We start from the raw sequence: 16503 nt of genomic DNA, 5'->3' as shown, positions 1-16503 counted from the left end.
GATATGCCATCCCTGTGAAAGAATCATTTGTTGCCCTACCCCCAAGCGGTTGCAACTGACAGGTTGAGAACCACCACTGCTCTAGCTGATATCTTAAAATGTTTTTGTATATGTTATATGTACATATTAATGGGGGGTGTGTGTGCGTGTGTTACAGAGGTACTCATGGGTGACGTGTGACCTCAGGCCAATGGTCCAAGCATGTGTCTTAATCACTGCCTTATTTTCTGGCACAGGATCTCTCTCTCTCTCTCTCTCTCTCTCTCTCTCTCTCTCTCTCTCTCTTTTTCTCTCTCTCTCTCTCTCATTTTGTTTTTTGAGACAGAGTTTCTCTGTGTTAATAGCCCTGGCTGTCTTGGAACTTGCTCTGTAGATCAAGCTGGCCTTGAACTCACTGAGATCCACTTGCCTCTGCCTCCTGAGCACTGGGATTAAAGTCCACCCCCAGGCTGCACAGAGTCTATTACTCATTTGGCTAAGCCATCGGGCTGATGAGCTCTAAGGATCTGTCTGACTCTACTGAAAACCCAGCGCTGGGGATCCAAACTCAGGTCTCCATGACTGTGCAGCAGGCAACTACTTACTGATTTCTTTCTTTTTTTTTTTTTCTTTTAAGGAAGAAATATCTTTTCTAACTTTACTGTATTTCAACACTCAAGCTCATTTTGTAATTACTAAGAACTTTAAATGGTGGGACCCAGATCCATTGACCACGCTCAGCCTGGGTCTGCAGCAGCCTGCTCAGCAGTGAATGGGAGAGTAATAAACAGCTGGCTGATTCAACTCCAGGGGACTCAGGTTCTTCATTTCCCCACTCACACCTGACCCAGGCAGGTCACACCCAGATCATACCTTAGTGAAATGGGAAAGAGAGTGAGACCAAGAGGAGACTTTGCTGCAACAAACATCAATTCGTCACAATTGTTACGGGTAAAACTCCCTCAGCTTTGGAAGAAACCCCACTGTGGAGCTCAGCACCTAGAAACTGCTTGTTAACCACAGTAACCTTGAGCTAATGGCAGTAACACAAGGCAATCACACGCGTTAAATATCCAAAGGGAGGAAAGGAGGTTTCCAAATGGATACACTGATCATAAAAATAAATAAAAGTGTAACCACGGGAAGAAAGAGGATTTCTCATAAATATACAATACGTACAATGCTCAAAGTGCACTTTTGCCCTCTCAGCCTCTGCAAATACCTAATCCCATTCTGATGGCAGAGCCATGATTTCTTTGGCTATGATTTCCTGCACCGTTTAGTGCAGACTCATTAAAATAACAATGGGCTTCTTGAATGATGTCTGTACCAACTTTGTTTATGGCTTTAGTCTATTTTAAGGAAAGTGGCAAGAGACAAAAGAAAAAAAAAAATGGAAACAGTTTCAATAGGAGACATCTGTCCATCATCCGGAATGCACTCCCAATGCCTCTATGTTTGCCTGGGAATGGAGCCTGGGCCAAACCAGCTCCCAGGCTCACCCCAGGAATGAGTCAATAGTCAGTTCTCTCTTACAGTTCCCAGACTGAAGTGACAGGAGAGGGACTAAGGGAGGAATGTGGGTGTCAAAAAGCAGAGGGTGTACTGCTGAACAGAAAAAGGCTGGCTTTGAGAGGAAACCAGAACAGCATCTCATCTGTGATGGAATGATGTAACCTGCTCCCTGTTCTAGACCCAAGATTGTGATCAATCATCCGCAAGGCCTTTGATTTGTGCCCACCTGAAAATAGTTGCTCTGCTTGGTTTATCTCTGAGAAACCCACACTCAGGAAAATAAAGAGGTATAAAATGATACAAATCAATGCTAAATTAAACACTGTGCAGTCAACTCGCCTGGCTATGGAAAGACAGTGGAATCTGAGAAAAAAAGAGTGGGACAACATAAAAGAATTCCGTTTGGTGTTAGGAAGATAATGCAGTTCATAAGCACACACTGTGAGGGCAGCTCTGACATTCCCTCAGAGCTGAGCATCAGAAGCCACGCAGGACACTCAAATGAAGGACAAGTTAGTGAGTGCATCGATGCACCAAGAAGAGTGCCATGCAGTTAGCCAAAGCAGGTACATTACACATAGATTGGGCTACACATAGTATGAGCACAGGGATGTTTGAAGCAAAGAACTAGGGTTATTTCAAGTCCATGCAACAAACAGTTATCACTTTCTATCGCACCCCCACACACACACACACAACTGAGCCAATAACTAGCTTTGTTGAACTATTTTGATTGGTTGTAACATTTCCCCAAGGATATAAAATCATGTTCCCTAAAGTTGTGTTCCCCCCACCTTTTGGGGGAGGGATTTCAAGACAGGGTCTCTCTGTGTAGACCTGGCTGTCCTGGAACTCTCACTCTGTTGACCAGGCTGTCCTCAAAAAGATCCACCTGTTTCTGCCTCCCAAGTGCTGGAATTAAAGGTGTGCACTACCATGCCCAGCTGATTCTCATCTCATAGATTGTATCATACTCTAGCACTTGAAATAAAGGTATGCCATTTAGAGTAGGGTGTGCAGAAGCAGGTAACATCAAGTAGAAGGTCAAGTTTGCACCACCTGAGTCCCAGTCCCCATAACCCTTATGCCCAGGACATTGTGAGCTAGTGAGTTTTAACAAGTTCACAAGTCATTCTAGAATCTTCACAAATAATGCTCAGAATCAATAATCTTCAAACAATACAACCCTAGTTTGGAGTCAAGTGACCAAAATATCCATATTCAAAACCAAAAGCAAGCTTGTAGCCACTCCCCAAGAGGAAGTAAGAGTAATTACCAGTGAATGAATGGAAGGTCTGAAAACCCCAAAGATGTCCCTGCCTATATTCCAAAGATGCTGAAGGGCACTGATCTTACTAAGCTGATCTACAACACAGTGCTCTCGCATTTCATTTATTTTGTCTGTGCACCATGTGCCTGCCAGAGGCATTCACTGGACCTCATGGAACTGGAGTTACAGAAAGTTGTGAGCCACCATGTGGGTGCTGGGAACAGAACCCAGGTCTCCTGCAAGACCAGCCAGTGCTCTTAACTGCTGAGCCATCTCTTCAGGTCAACACCACTGCTCTCTGCTATTATAACTTGATGCCACTGGCTAAGATCAGTCAGATTGAAGACTGTGACTACAGGTATATGGATTAAAAATATCAAGATGCTATAATGAAAATACAACATATAATATAATTGTAGTATAATAGTATAAAGTTACACTATTCTGAGCTTTAAGGCTTATGTGTAAATATTATTAAGACACCATACATACTAAAATTAAATATTGTGGATTTTTTTTCTTGGAAGAACAGTCGATTTTCCCCCAAATAATAATGTATGGTGTCTTAATAATATTTACACATAAGCCTTAAAGCTCAGAATAGTGTAACTTTATACTACAATTATATGTTGTATTTTCATTATAGCATCTTGATATTTTTAATCCATATACCTGTGCCCACAGGCAAACAAGCAGTCAGAACACTGTGTACATGATAAATAAATAAATCTTAAAAAAAAAATGGCTGGACATAGAGACCTCTTTCTGTAGCCTTGCTATACCAGGGGTGAAAAGAGATCTATCACTGGATACCCTTCTCCCCTGTGGCCTGACAAAGGAGGGCAAGTGCCTGTCTCAGACACAGAGGGACGGCTCTTCCAACTACCACCCTCTGTATCCTGGGAAAAGATGGTCACTGAAGCACTCTACACAAAAGCTTCAGTTTGGGTACAAATCCAAAGACAACAAAGGATATACCTTTTGGCAGACTTATACAACAGAATGCTATATGTAAGAATCTGGTAGTCATTTGGAATGACATGGAATGATTCTCAGGATACACAATCCAGGTGGAAATAATAGGTATAAAGCAGTGGTTGTTATAAAACTAGGTGTGGGGAATGGATGAAGCCGTGAATGAATGTGTTTGGGTGACATGAGCATGGCCATCTCAAGGACCCCAGTGCCACACACCCATAGGAATGGCAAAGCCTTCCCTGGTTTAGTTAGGGAAATGACAAAGCCATCCCCTTGTTCAAGTACTGATGTTAAGAGGCTTGGCCTTTAGCTGAAATCAGGGTATACAGAATTATTAACCCTAACTGCCTCCTGAAGATGATTGCATCCCGAGAATGCTCCCCTACAGAAACCTCCTACTACAACAAGCTAACCACTCTCCTCCTCCAGAAGCATACAATAAACTCACTTCCTCATTCTGTGCCATATAATAAATACACGAATTTCTCAGGCTGCTAGTGTGCCTGTCAGAGTGACAGCCCACCCAATCTCAGCTTTCAGCAGGTATGTCTATTGCCTGTTCTTTCATCACCCCAGGCAGGTCAACTCCAAAGCTATACAGGTTGGAGCATCTAGGTATGGTGGCACACACCTATAATCTTTTCAATAGAGAGGCAGATGCAGAAAGATCAGGAGTGCAAGACCAGTCTGGGATACACAATGCACTGTCTCAAAATGGAAGAAAAAAGAAACAATGACAAAAAAGGGGCTGTTAGAATACCCCTCAGGAAAGACGAAAACACACATTTATAATTATGCTCTTACAGAAGTAAAACATTGATCTGATAGCTATGTCTATCTCTGATGGACAGCAAAGACCAGGGATCCAAAGATGGGAGGAAAAGACAAGTTTTTTGTTTATTTTACTGTGGTGTAATTCTTGTAAACTTAATCCTCTATTTATTTAAGAAACAAAAAATAAACAAAAACCTCAGATTTTTAGCTGGCATCTCATTTAGCCAATTATTAGAACTAGGGACTCTAGAACTCATCATGGTGTCACATACCTGTAGAGTGGGGTCTAGGACATAGAACAAAAGACAAGAGTAGAACTGTGTCAGAGTATGTATAGAGAAGGACTTGATCTGCTCCACGTGCCCATTGTTGCCCTCCCTAGAGCCAGAGCACACCCCAGCCCATGTGCTCAGGACAGGCGTAGATCTGAGAACATGGGGGGAAAATGTACATAGCAAACCTTCTAGCTAACCACCGGCCTCAGATAGTGTGAAGTGGATTAATCTAGACCTAGACCAACCAGGTAAGCCTTAGCTTTGCCGGAGATTCTCTCTGATGCCCACAGCCCTGGCCTGGTTCTACATTTAGATAACACATCACACCTTGGCAGCTTTGCCTACGAGTAATGCAGTTTCTCCTGAGCTATTTAGTGACATGTTACAGGTTTTCTTGTGCTGGGGGGAAGCCAGAGGACAACTCAGAGTCTCTCCTCATCTGAGTCTGTGACCCTCTCAACAGGACTTGATGTGGACTGGGTTCTTGGCAGGATGAAAGCTAGCACGGAACCCAACAAAAGATGCCAAATGCCAGCACTAAGTCCCACCACTAGCTCATCAGCCTGGGCTGCCATCTGTTTGGCCAGGACTCACTGCGTGCCTGAGCAAATGTTGTATCAAGGCCCTAAGTCTCTCTCAGCCACACTTACCTTTAGGATAGGCACAGCTGCTCGGCAGCGGGCAGTCTTAATGTTTTTCAGGAAGTGCGATTCGTCCTGAAAGAAACAGCCAAATGAGCAAATCAGGACAGTCCTTGAGACACAGACAGCCCACCTGACCTTGAGCCTGGCTTGGCATTTGCCTTGAGGATGCCTCCCTTAACCTGTTGCTGTTCAAGGAGACGAGGCAGTAGGCTAGGGAAGGACCCAGGCCTGGGGCAGCTTCTTTTTTATGCTCTGGATAAATTACTGTCTCTCTCTAGGGCAGTTTTCCACCTAGAGAGGGGGCTAGTAAATACTTGCCCCAACCTCCCACTAGTTATGTTGTTAGACAAAACCCTGAGTGGTAGCTTGCCACCTTGTGAGAAATACCTCACATCTTCATGGCATTAGTCAGGTATACTGAAGACCCACCACATGTTCTGAGTCTGGAACCTGCCCTCATGCTTGGCAGAGCAGCAAGGATGGCAGATGCCCCGGCAGCAGGTCAGACAGTTATGACATCACAGCCATGCATGCAGAGCACTGTGGGAACTGATGGATCCCCATCCTCTGGGGACTGTTATGTTGAAAACATGGCATTTGAAAGATGTATAGCTGTGCATTCTGTATATAAGCAAACATAAAATTTGCCATATTTTTTTTTTTAAAAAAGGGTGTTGTGAACATATTACTACCCAGGAGGGAAGTTTTTAGGTTGGCATATTCCAGTTGGTTGCCAAATGGCTCTGAGTTATGGTACCCAGGTTCTCTACCCATAAAATGGATCTAATGCTAGCTTCTAGAAGATCAGATTACTATGTCTGAAATAAGCTAATGCAGGAACAGCCTGCAAAGCAGTCCTAACGAGTATTCCCTGTAACGGGCTGCTAGTGATCCTACCTCTGTCTCTGAAAGAATCTGTAAGTTTCCCCCAAATTGCTCCATTTCAGCTATGCTAAACAAAAAAGGCCTCAAAAGCACAATGGACAGTGTGAGACTCCTCAAATATCAGAAAGCATCCCCCAGATGCCTGGGCTACTGCATTTATGATCCTGATTCATGATAAGCCCTCATGAAAGTCATGAGAGAGCCATTTAGAGAGAAGTTGCAGAAAATGTGTCAGGCACAAAAGGGAATTGGCCCTTTCAACCACGGGGAAAAAAGGTACCACTGCCAGAACAAACCATAAGCAGCAGCTCAAGACAAGAAGCCTCACCTACAATGGGTGAATCTGAGAGCTGCCCTTACTATAGTGAAGCCAGAGAATGGCAGGCTGTTTGCTTCATTTGAGGACAAACCGACATTGGTGGCAAGCAGTTTGCCCAGAATCTCAAGGCTGGTTAAGTGATAAGCCAGGAACAGAAACACGGGAATTCTGAAGCCACATGCCACAAAGCTCCAGTCAATGGTTCTCCAGCATGCTAGCTCTGCAACTGAGGGAAAAGAATGGATCTGCCTGGACTATCAGCTCAAGTGAGTTACAGGCAGTACTGCAGTACTGCTTGGGAACACAGGGGAGAGTAGTGGTTATATACGAAACATCTAATACAAAGCCACCATCAGGAAAGGCAGGCATCATTGTCCCTACATCCTGGAGCTACTGTGACCATCCTGGAATATTTCTTTTAATACTCCATTTCACCAGAATGCTGCAATCCTTTCAAAGCCACACTTGAATGTGTGCCAAGCCCAACATGACTCCCACAAAGACTCATTACCAGAATAGCTTTGATAAAATATGTGTTCTTGTTTGCACACACTAAGAACATAGGGTGGTTCTCATGTCCAGAACACAATGAATATCCCCTGGGGTCCACAACCATGTCTTCTCCTTCCCTGCACTGAGTCCCAGCTGCGTTTTTATTTGGGAACTTTGTCCACATATTTTATGGCGACAGCTGGCTGGGCACCAAGTCTGCCCAGGTGTTCATGAAATGTATGAAGAGTGAAAAGGAAAGCCAGTTGCTGAAAGCAATACTCGGAAGGAGGTGAAGATGCCTTTAAAAACAACTCAAGTAAAAACCGCTTTTCTTTTAGCAGGGATAGGGACAGGTCTTTACACCAGGTGGAAGACAATTATTGACTGCTGAACTATATGTCTGAGCCGCCACATTCACAGGGTGGGACAAATGCATGCACACGCACACACCCTTGCTGACAATAATGCAGTTTTTTGGACCCAGCATGGTCTGATGCACACATGTTGGCCTCCATCTCTGGCCTCCCAATGCAGGAAGGATGGACTAGAAACCCTCTAATAGACTTGTTCCACTTGTTTAAAGGGATCCTCCTGGCACACAAGTCAGGCGTAAGAGCTGCTTCAGGAGAGGAATAGATCATTCCCTACAAAAGAAAGGCAGTGATTTCTCTTGCCCCCTCCCCCAAAACCAGAGAGGATCAATAAGGGCAAATTACCAAATTTGAGGAACCCTTCAGAGTTCCTCTAAAGAGACAAAGTACTCAGGACCCTGCCAAGTCACTTACAATAATGACGACTTTGAAAGGGGTTTTTAGCTGCCTTTCCAACTTGCTAAGAAGATCAAAGCTAACAATGTTGACCAAGCCAGCTGTTAGGCGGCCCTTCCCCGTCACCACCACGTTGATGTTCTCTGGGCTCAGAGATGGCAGCCACCGAAGAAAGGCCTGCAGGTGACAGGGGACAGCAAAACAAAGTGACGACCCAGAAAACAACACTCTCAATGGGGACCAAGTTTACCATTCCCTGAAGACATACTCCTCTCTCCATACCCTCCTGCATCTGGCAAACCCTGGTTCTCTCTATCTGCCTCTAGTCCACTCCTCCCCTCACTATGTGCTGACAGGACTCTCTCCTGTGAGCAGGCACCTCATGTGCCTACAGTTTCTTCTCTGTGAAATCTAGATGGTCCCAGTTCCTTAGAATGATTCTAAGACTTTTATGAAGGACCTGCAAGAGCCTCCTGTACACTAAAGGCAAACTGACAGTCCATCACTAGATAAATCAGGCACCCTGGGGCTGTAGGAAGGCCACTGGGTGTCTCCAGCCAGAGCATGTAGGTGCCCCTGGCCTTGCCTGGGCCTGCTATTTCCTGACATGAGTTCTCCAGTCTTAGTTCTGCTTATAAGCAGCTCCCTGACTCTTTCTGGACTTTCTGAGGGAAATCTAACACACACAGATACATAATGCCAAGTTTCTACAGGCAATGGCAGGATCTATACCTCACCAGCGGCAGGCTGAGAGGCAGCCTCTGCAGTCTGACTCTGGTGCCTCAGGGAGAGGTCAATCTATGATGCTCCACATCAGCAGCACAAAGCCATAAAGCTCGGGAAATAAGCTCGGCCTTCCTTCACTGCATTTGCTTAAATTTTTTAAAAAAATTAATTATTCAATGTTTACATCAGGCCTCCATCTATTAGGTCGTCTGGGGAGCATAAACATAGTATGTACTATACCCTATAGCAAGCAAAACACTGAGCAGGGAAGTCAGTAAGATGCCTCCTTAGGGGGGAACACAGCTCTTGACCTCCTTGAGACCTAGTTTGTTTATCTGTAAAGTGGGTCACTGAGTGCTGTGTCACAGGACTTGGAGAGACAAAGGAAGTAAAGACATTCCAGAGATCGGGTGCAGTGCAGAAGGACAGTCTTATTTACCAGAGGAACAGTATCTGCTGAGGGACTGGCAGTAGGTCCCTAAGCTAGTGACTGCTTGGCTTTCCTCCCTTTGGGGATAACATGACTCCCCATTCTCAGGGACCAACTCATCTTTCTGCTGGTCTTTGACCCACATCTGGACCTTTAAAGATCCCAGGCCTTGCTCTTCACTGTAATTTGGATGTTCTAGCCCTAAGGAAGCCCTTCCCAATGATTCCAGTGCAGAGACATCTAACCTGCTCCCAGGTGAAGCGCACAGAGGAAGGCACGACCACCAGGAGTGGCCACTCCTTTCTGTAAAAGGCTGCTATACAGATGGCCTGGATGGTCTTCCCCAGGCCCATGTCATCAGCAAGTAGTAGGCGGCCTCTTTTGGATATGGCAAAGCTGCAAGGAGACAGACAGGGTAAGGTAATATCACAGTGCACGGGGCCATTCTGTCCATCTTAATTAACCTGCCACCACAGAGCTGCAACACTGACAAAAATGGGCCCCGCTCTCAGCAAGATTCTCTTTCCAAAAAGGACAGGGCAGGAGTCATTTAGGAAACAGGATAAGAAAAGAGGGAACAGACAGTGAAGATGCAGAATGGTTCGGACCCTGGAGGAGGATGTAGAAGACAACAGGCCACAGGGTTAAGAGCGAAGCCACAGTGAGAAAACTCTGCCTAAACCAAGCACAGGATCACAGGGGACCATGAGAGGCCGTGATGCAACACCCACATCCAGGGGTTTGATCTCCCTTGAGAAACGTGCCCAGGAAGGACAGAAAGAGAAGTAAGAGTAAGTGGAGTTAGAAATGCAGCACTCTGAGCATCAAGGCTCACTCTGTATGCTCAGGAGCAGGGTGAAACCAGCAGTGACTAAAACTACTGGCAAAAAGGACGGACAGGGAGAGGATGAGAACTTGGCTTTAGCAAAGGGTTTTCTCGCAGACTAGCAGCTTCCAGGTACCTGCAACAGGCCTCAGCTGGAATCTCAACTCTATCACTCAGCAGCTGAGCCTCCTGATGCACCTCCTGATGCAACAGTGAGATCCGAGTAAGGAGTCCCTGACCACTCTTGGGAGAAACAGTAAAAGAGCACTTAGGATTGGTGCTTGACACCTTCCTAAACACCGAAGAACAGTTTCTGCTATAGCCACCATCCCACATGAGGGAGGAAGCAATGAGAGCAGGAACAGTGAAATGACTTGCTGGTGTTGCAGATGAATCACTGAGAAACTACAAAGAGTCTGTGCATCAGACATCTGGTCCCCTGCTCCAAACTCCAGTCCTCTTTCATCTAATTTGTGAAAAACTGATTGCTGGCTCAGAAACCCAGTGATGAGCTGGTAGATAGCTCTTTTCTTTCCTTCTTACACAATAAAAACAAAGAGAGTAATCTCTTCTCATTGGCGTGTGGGCACTACAAGACTTTTTCAGCTGCCCCTGGCCTTTTGGTAAATTTCCCAGGATGCAACAACTGAGCAGCTCTCTGGGGACCAGAGGCCAGCACACATGGGCCAGTGGGTACCATGTCAGGGTACTTCCTTGTCCTCTAGCAGCCCCAAGAATCAGCCTCCCTTTCTGCAGCACAGAAACAGTACTTAATCTGTGCTGCCAAACTATGGAACACCAGCCACAAGCCCCTGAAAAGAGCACCTGGCTGAGCCTGGTGCAAGCTAAGAAGAAAGCCGAACTAAAGCAGAGATTTCTGGGGAGAAATCTCTTTCCTTCAGCTGATGAGAACTGGGTTGCTGAACACCTGCAATCCAAAGTCCTGGTTAACTCATGGAATTGGAAACCAATGGTAACAATAAGCTTTGCTAACAGCACACCTGGCTGTTTAATGCTTAATGTTTAATCTAGATGCTTCCAGACAGGTACGCAATGAATACATGTAAGTATTCATAAAAGAAGCATTTGAACCCCACCTGTGCTAAATGATGGAATTCAAGCAAGAGAGAGCAAGAGGAGGACCAGTTATCTACCTAACGCCCTCTCTCTGAAAGGGCATGAGATTAGACACGAGCTTGGCATCCACTCCAGAAAGGTCAACTTCAGGCACGTCGGCTTTGGCATTGAGAGATGTCTTCTCCAGCTGAGATGCAAATGCCAGGGTCACTGTCTTGGGCAGAGGGTCTAGCTGAACTTGTCGGAGATCACGTGACTTTGCAACTGGAAAGAGAAAACGGAGGTGTGTGAACCAGAATGCACATGTCCAAAAGACCTGCAAAAAGACAAATGGCGTTAGCACACAGAATTCAGCAAAAGGTATTCTGCTACATGCCATTTTCTTAAGAGGGCTAACTGCAGAATATGCCACTACCTCAGCACCGGACCAAATTAACAGCCAGCATTCCCTCTCTCTAGTCCTTAATACCTATAGATAAGGGGGTATTCAGTAACACAAAAGTGACTTGGCTGACTATACAATTCTAGAAAGAACTGTCTGATGTTTATCGTTTTTTTTCAACCTAAAGTAATTGATTTTCTTTCTTTATAGTTCCAATCAAATACATAAAGACCCATATCTATTAAAATAGCCATTCAAAATCATCCCAGAAAGATCCTAAAAAAATCAGCCTTCAATAGAATGATTCTAGTCTTGTTTTCATTCTGATGGCTTCAGTGTTTGGGGGAAGAGAGAGAATCCTTAAATCACCTTCTATCAACAGGCAGAAGAAACACTGTGCTCTTCAGAGAGAACACTAGGGGTAGACCACGCTGGCCCCAACTTATATCTGCCTGTCTCTGCCTCCCTAGTACAGAGACTAAAAGTGTACACAACCATCACCTGGCTAAAAAAATTTTTTTACTGGTAAAATTATGGTTCTCCTTAACATGATCAGCTGTTTTTTTTTTTTTTTTGATTGATTGATTAATGTAGTGTACATTGGGGGCTTTTGCATGCGTGCACGCTTGTATGAGGGTATCAGATTTCCTGGACCTGGAGTCACACAGACAGTTATGAGCTGCCATGTGGGTACTGGGAATTGAACCTGGATCATTTGGAAGAGCAGCCAGTGCTCTTAACTACTGAGTCATCTATCTAGCCCTAGCCCGTTCAAGGGTATTCCAAAAGTTCTTGACTTTAAGCACGGTGATTGCCAGGGCTAACACAAATGTGAATATGGACAGTTGTACCATCTGCTGCTAGCTTCAGCTGCTTTATATGTTCAGTTTTTAAATCCAACCTTTGACCTTTACTAACTTTAAGTATCAAGTGTCAGTGAGTTGGATCAGAAGGTAAAGGTACATGCCACCAAGGCTAGAAACATATATTCAATCCCAGGAACTCACATGATAGAAGACACACAGTTTTTCCTCTGATCACATGTGCCACATGCTATGACACATGTAGATATACATCCCTTCTCCACTCAAACACAGTATGTGTGTATGTATGTATGTACGTATGTATATGTATGTATATACACACATACCAGCTGTTTCTGGAAAGTGTCCATGAACAGAGTTAACAATAGAAATTAGGTAAAGCTGATGGCTTTAATATAAAGTAGGCTGTTCCATACTTTTTATCTTGTAAATTAAATCTGAATATGCTAATTTATACACACTTCAGGAGATTGAACACTCAATGTACTTGGCAGAAGCCATTTGTATCATAATTCTAGCTATCTTCAGAATTCAAATACCTGGAGAAAGAAAGCTAGGAGCTGCCGAGCTGCTGGTGTGCAAGGCCTCTGTAAGCACCCCATTCTTTCAGCCATTCAAAGGGGAAGAACCCAAGGCCACTGTCTCCCACAGCTCTGCTTCCAAAGTCTTGTGTTCTTTGTTCATCTCACTGGGTGCTCCTGAGAACTCCACCCTTGCCAACGCTGTCTATTGTCCTTTCATTGGTGCTGGTGGATGACAGACATGTGCTGTCTGGCTTCATGAGTCATACAGAAGCCATTTCTACAAAAAGCTCTTTGGCAGGATGCGCTAGCCACACAGCTGAGAGATGCTAGTGTTTCCAAACAGCAGCTGACAAGACAGGATCATGGAGAACCCTTCTGGACTGTGACAGCCAGGGAAAACAAAAGGCCTCATGCCAATTTCACTGCGGGCAGAAGGCGTCCAGTCACTTGGAAAGAAGAGAAACCTCTGAGAGTCACTTTCCTAAAGGGAATGACTCTCACCATGTTTTTGATGACACATTCAGGCCCCACTGCCATTTCTTAATTAACTTCTCACACATGCGCTCAACTAGCTTGGTGTCAATAATCTGATTGAGGAAGGGGACCTCCAGGTGAGAAGAAAGGTGCAAATTCCCTAGGTCTGCAGCACCTATGGCAACTGAACCAAGGTGGGAAGCAGGCTCTCTTCAGAACGTCCACTCTGGCCTCTCAGTGCTCAGAGCTGCTTCAGAATACTTAATGGGTCAGGTTACAAACACAGTAGGAGTTTCAATCTTATTTCTGCCACCACTGACTTCACTGTGACTCCAAAATGTTCCCAGTAAGGCAAGCAAAGGTTTCCTTACTGAGACAATGTAACCAGGAAGAAGCATATAAAAATTATAAATCCAGACTCAGGGCCTAGAGAATTCCTAATGTCTAATACAAACTCATTATGTGCATTTTTCTGCATGAAGAACTGGCTGAGTTCATTAGATATTTTAAGGTTATTGGCCTGCAAAACATTAGGAGCCACCATGGAAGGCCGGGTCTTGCCACACTATTTCCCAGCGTTGCATTCACCTGCTAATCCACGTATCTGTCACCCATAAGAGGCAGAGAATTTTACTGCTCACATATTTGTCTTCCTTGGTCAGGGAAGCAATGAAGTGACAGGAAAGAACTAATTCCTGTCTCTCATCAGAAATTCAGGTTAGGCCAATAGTTCCCTTGAATCAAAAGCTCCGAACAGTAGTCAGAGGTTCAGATCGGCACTGGCCATTCTTCCTGCTTCAGCCAGTTTTTATGGATACTAAAATAGAACCACCTCCTATTCAATTTAACCTTGCAGTTTACAGCAAGGCCTTCCTCAAGGAACAAAAACGTTTCCCTTTGTATTTATTTATTTCTTTGTATATATCTGCCAGTGAGACAGATACGGATTTAAAAAACACAAGAAACAATTGTTTTTCAGATACGGTTTTATGCAGCCCAGGCTGGCCTCAAACTTTGCTAGATAGCCAAGGATGACCTTAAACTTCTCATCTTCCTGTCTCCACCTCCTGAGTTACAGGCACAGGCCACTACACACACTTGATCAAACACAGGCCTTAGGTATGCTAGGCAAACACTTTATGATCTCCAGCCCAAAGACACCCTTTCTTAATAAAAAGACAAGTGGGACACAAAACAGTCAACCATCTTCCTGATATCTGATACTACATAGTAAGTCAGGAGACATGGGGCACAGAAAGCAACCCAGCTCCTCCCTCTTCTTCAAAGCCTGATGGACAGGTAGCTAATGGCTCCTCACTCCCACAGCTGGCCAGCTCACGGCTATGACTGGCACAACACACTGTTCCTCCCACCATCTGGGAGGCCCAATAAGTCCACAGGGCACCAGGAAGGGGAACACAACATTGAAAATTCACTACTCTTTAAGTTATAGAAGACCAGTGTTCCAGAACAGGCTATGGCCACAACCACTTTTCTCTGGCACACTAGAATTTTGGTCCATCCACGAAGAGTATAAGGAAGAGAACTGCCAACCCGGCAGCTCCCTTTTGTGGTGATGGTAGCTGTGCACACTGTGCACACATCCCTGCTCTTGGTCAGTCTCTAAGTCCTGTTCACATCTTCACATCAGGTCCAGACCTCTACATCTGACAGAACGCAACCCATGATGCAGCCTCAAACCACAACACTCTCCTACCTTCTGGTCATCCAGTTCTGGAGGTAAACAGAGAGGTTGTCTAAAGTAACTTCCATCCCAGCTATGTAAACTTGTCACTCCTCTGATTTCCCAAGCCTATATCCTTCACTTCAACTGTCTATGATGGCAGGAAGGCTTCTAGGCCCTGGGAATTTCAATAGCACTGCCCTGCCCTTAAGGATCAAGAGCCCTGTGTCTGAATGGTTTTCACAAAACTGCTGGTGCCAGCAGGCTTGAACAAGGCAAGCCCAAAATGTCTTTCATCCAGCTACTCTGCTCTCAAGCATAGGGATGTATCACTATTAGGGCAGCAGGGAAGAGAAACCTCTCTTCAGAGCCCTTTTAAAGCTAAGGCTGTTACTAAAGGTTAACATCATGCTCAAAAGCAGAGAGGTGGCTTTCTCACTCAGTTTATTGTGCTCCTCCAGGAGAAAGCTCCACTTCCTGGTCTTGACATCTGCAACAAGAAGAGAGAAAGAAGCACACACTTATTTGCTGTCCAACTTGATGAACCTCCAGCAAGCTCATGATGGATGTGGTGGTCCCAGGGTTTGTACCACAGCCACCACCAGGGACTTACTAGAAACACATCTACCCTACCCAACTCCCATCCCACAGCTATAGCGTTAGCAACTGGCCTCCTAAGTGTTTCCTATGCATGCCCAACTTTGACACCACTGTCTTGGGGGTATGGAAAGGTATTCCTTTGTGGGGCGACTACTGTTTTTCTGTTCTTCTAAGGCTAAAATAAATGGATTTTAAAGTTGAAGCAGCAATGCACCTGCTGCATTTGTCAAGACAACACTGACCAGGCAAGTAAGAAAATGTTCTCTTTGAAAAGCTAAGAGATAAAGCAGCTGTCATTACGTGTTCACTCTGTGGCAACCCAGCTGTCACTGTCCTGTAGATATAGCTGTATCTCTATCAGGAAAGTCAGTCTGGACAATCAAAGACGGAGACAAACAGTGCCATCACAGACCTCACAGAGATCAATCACTTACCGTAATTCCTGGAATTCATCTGTTTAAAGAGTGCGATCAACTCCTCCGAATAGCCGATGTCAACCTCAAAGCGGGCCCGGGAGATGAGCATGCACCTCCCTGTGACAAAGGCAAGGGAAGGGGCCGAGGGAAGGCTGGTCTGTCCTCTGACACTGCCATCAACCCCTTCCAACGGCTGCAGGGAGACTGAGGAGAGCTGCTCAGCTGCATTCACTGTGAAGAGGAGGAAAGTATCGAACTGATCAGGGAGATGACACTGGATGACTTTCACCTGACCCAGGACACTCAGAAAGGCAAGGCAGGGCAGGCAATTCTTCTCTTCCTTAAAAATTTGAAATTAAAAAGAAAAAGACAACCAGGTATCAGATATTAACAGAAGGGTACAGCTTGCTTGTGACGGTGTTAAATGTTGTAAGTAATCTCCATTGTGCTTGAGAATCTGCTGTAGTTAACATCACAAAGCACCCTTGGGAACCTATGCATAACTACCAACTGCTTAGAGATGAGAAACAGGACTGACAAATACATGGCTTTCCACATTATTTTATAACCTATCACTGATGCACTTTGTGGTCTGTCAAAAAAGAAAAAAGAAACAAACACACAACCAACCAAAAACTGAAC

The 16503-nt window shown here is 45.0% G+C and overlaps 1 protein-coding gene across 2 annotated transcripts in view; it reads right to left on the bottom strand.

Annotated features, from left to right (window-relative positions):
- Positions 1–16503, bottom strand: part of Smarcal1 (SWI/SNF related, matrix associated, actin dependent regulator of chromatin, subfamily a like 1) — a 44976-nt gene that overhangs the window by 23718 nt on the left and 4755 nt on the right. For both annotated transcript variants that reach the window (XM_027397171.2, XM_027397172.2), the window contains exons 5-10: positions 15880–16092; positions 15285–15335; positions 11035–11221; positions 9300–9450; positions 7917–8075; positions 5442–5507 (exon numbers count right to left, since the gene is read on the bottom strand). In XM_027397171.2, coding sequence (XP_027252972.1) covers positions 5442–5507; positions 7917–8075; positions 9300–9450; positions 11035–11221; positions 15285–15335; positions 15880–16092 — 827 coding nt within the window. The remainder of the gene's footprint in view (positions 1–5441; positions 5508–7916; positions 8076–9299; positions 9451–11034; positions 11222–15284; positions 15336–15879; positions 16093–16503) is intronic.

Source organism: Cricetulus griseus, chromosome 2, assembly GCF_003668045.3.
Source record: "Cricetulus griseus strain 17A/GY chromosome 2, alternate assembly CriGri-PICRH-1.0, whole genome shotgun sequence".
NCBI classification, from domain to species: domain Eukaryota; kingdom Metazoa; phylum Chordata; class Mammalia; order Rodentia; family Cricetidae; genus Cricetulus; species Cricetulus griseus.
This window is presented reverse-complemented; position numbering and strand designations above follow the sequence as displayed.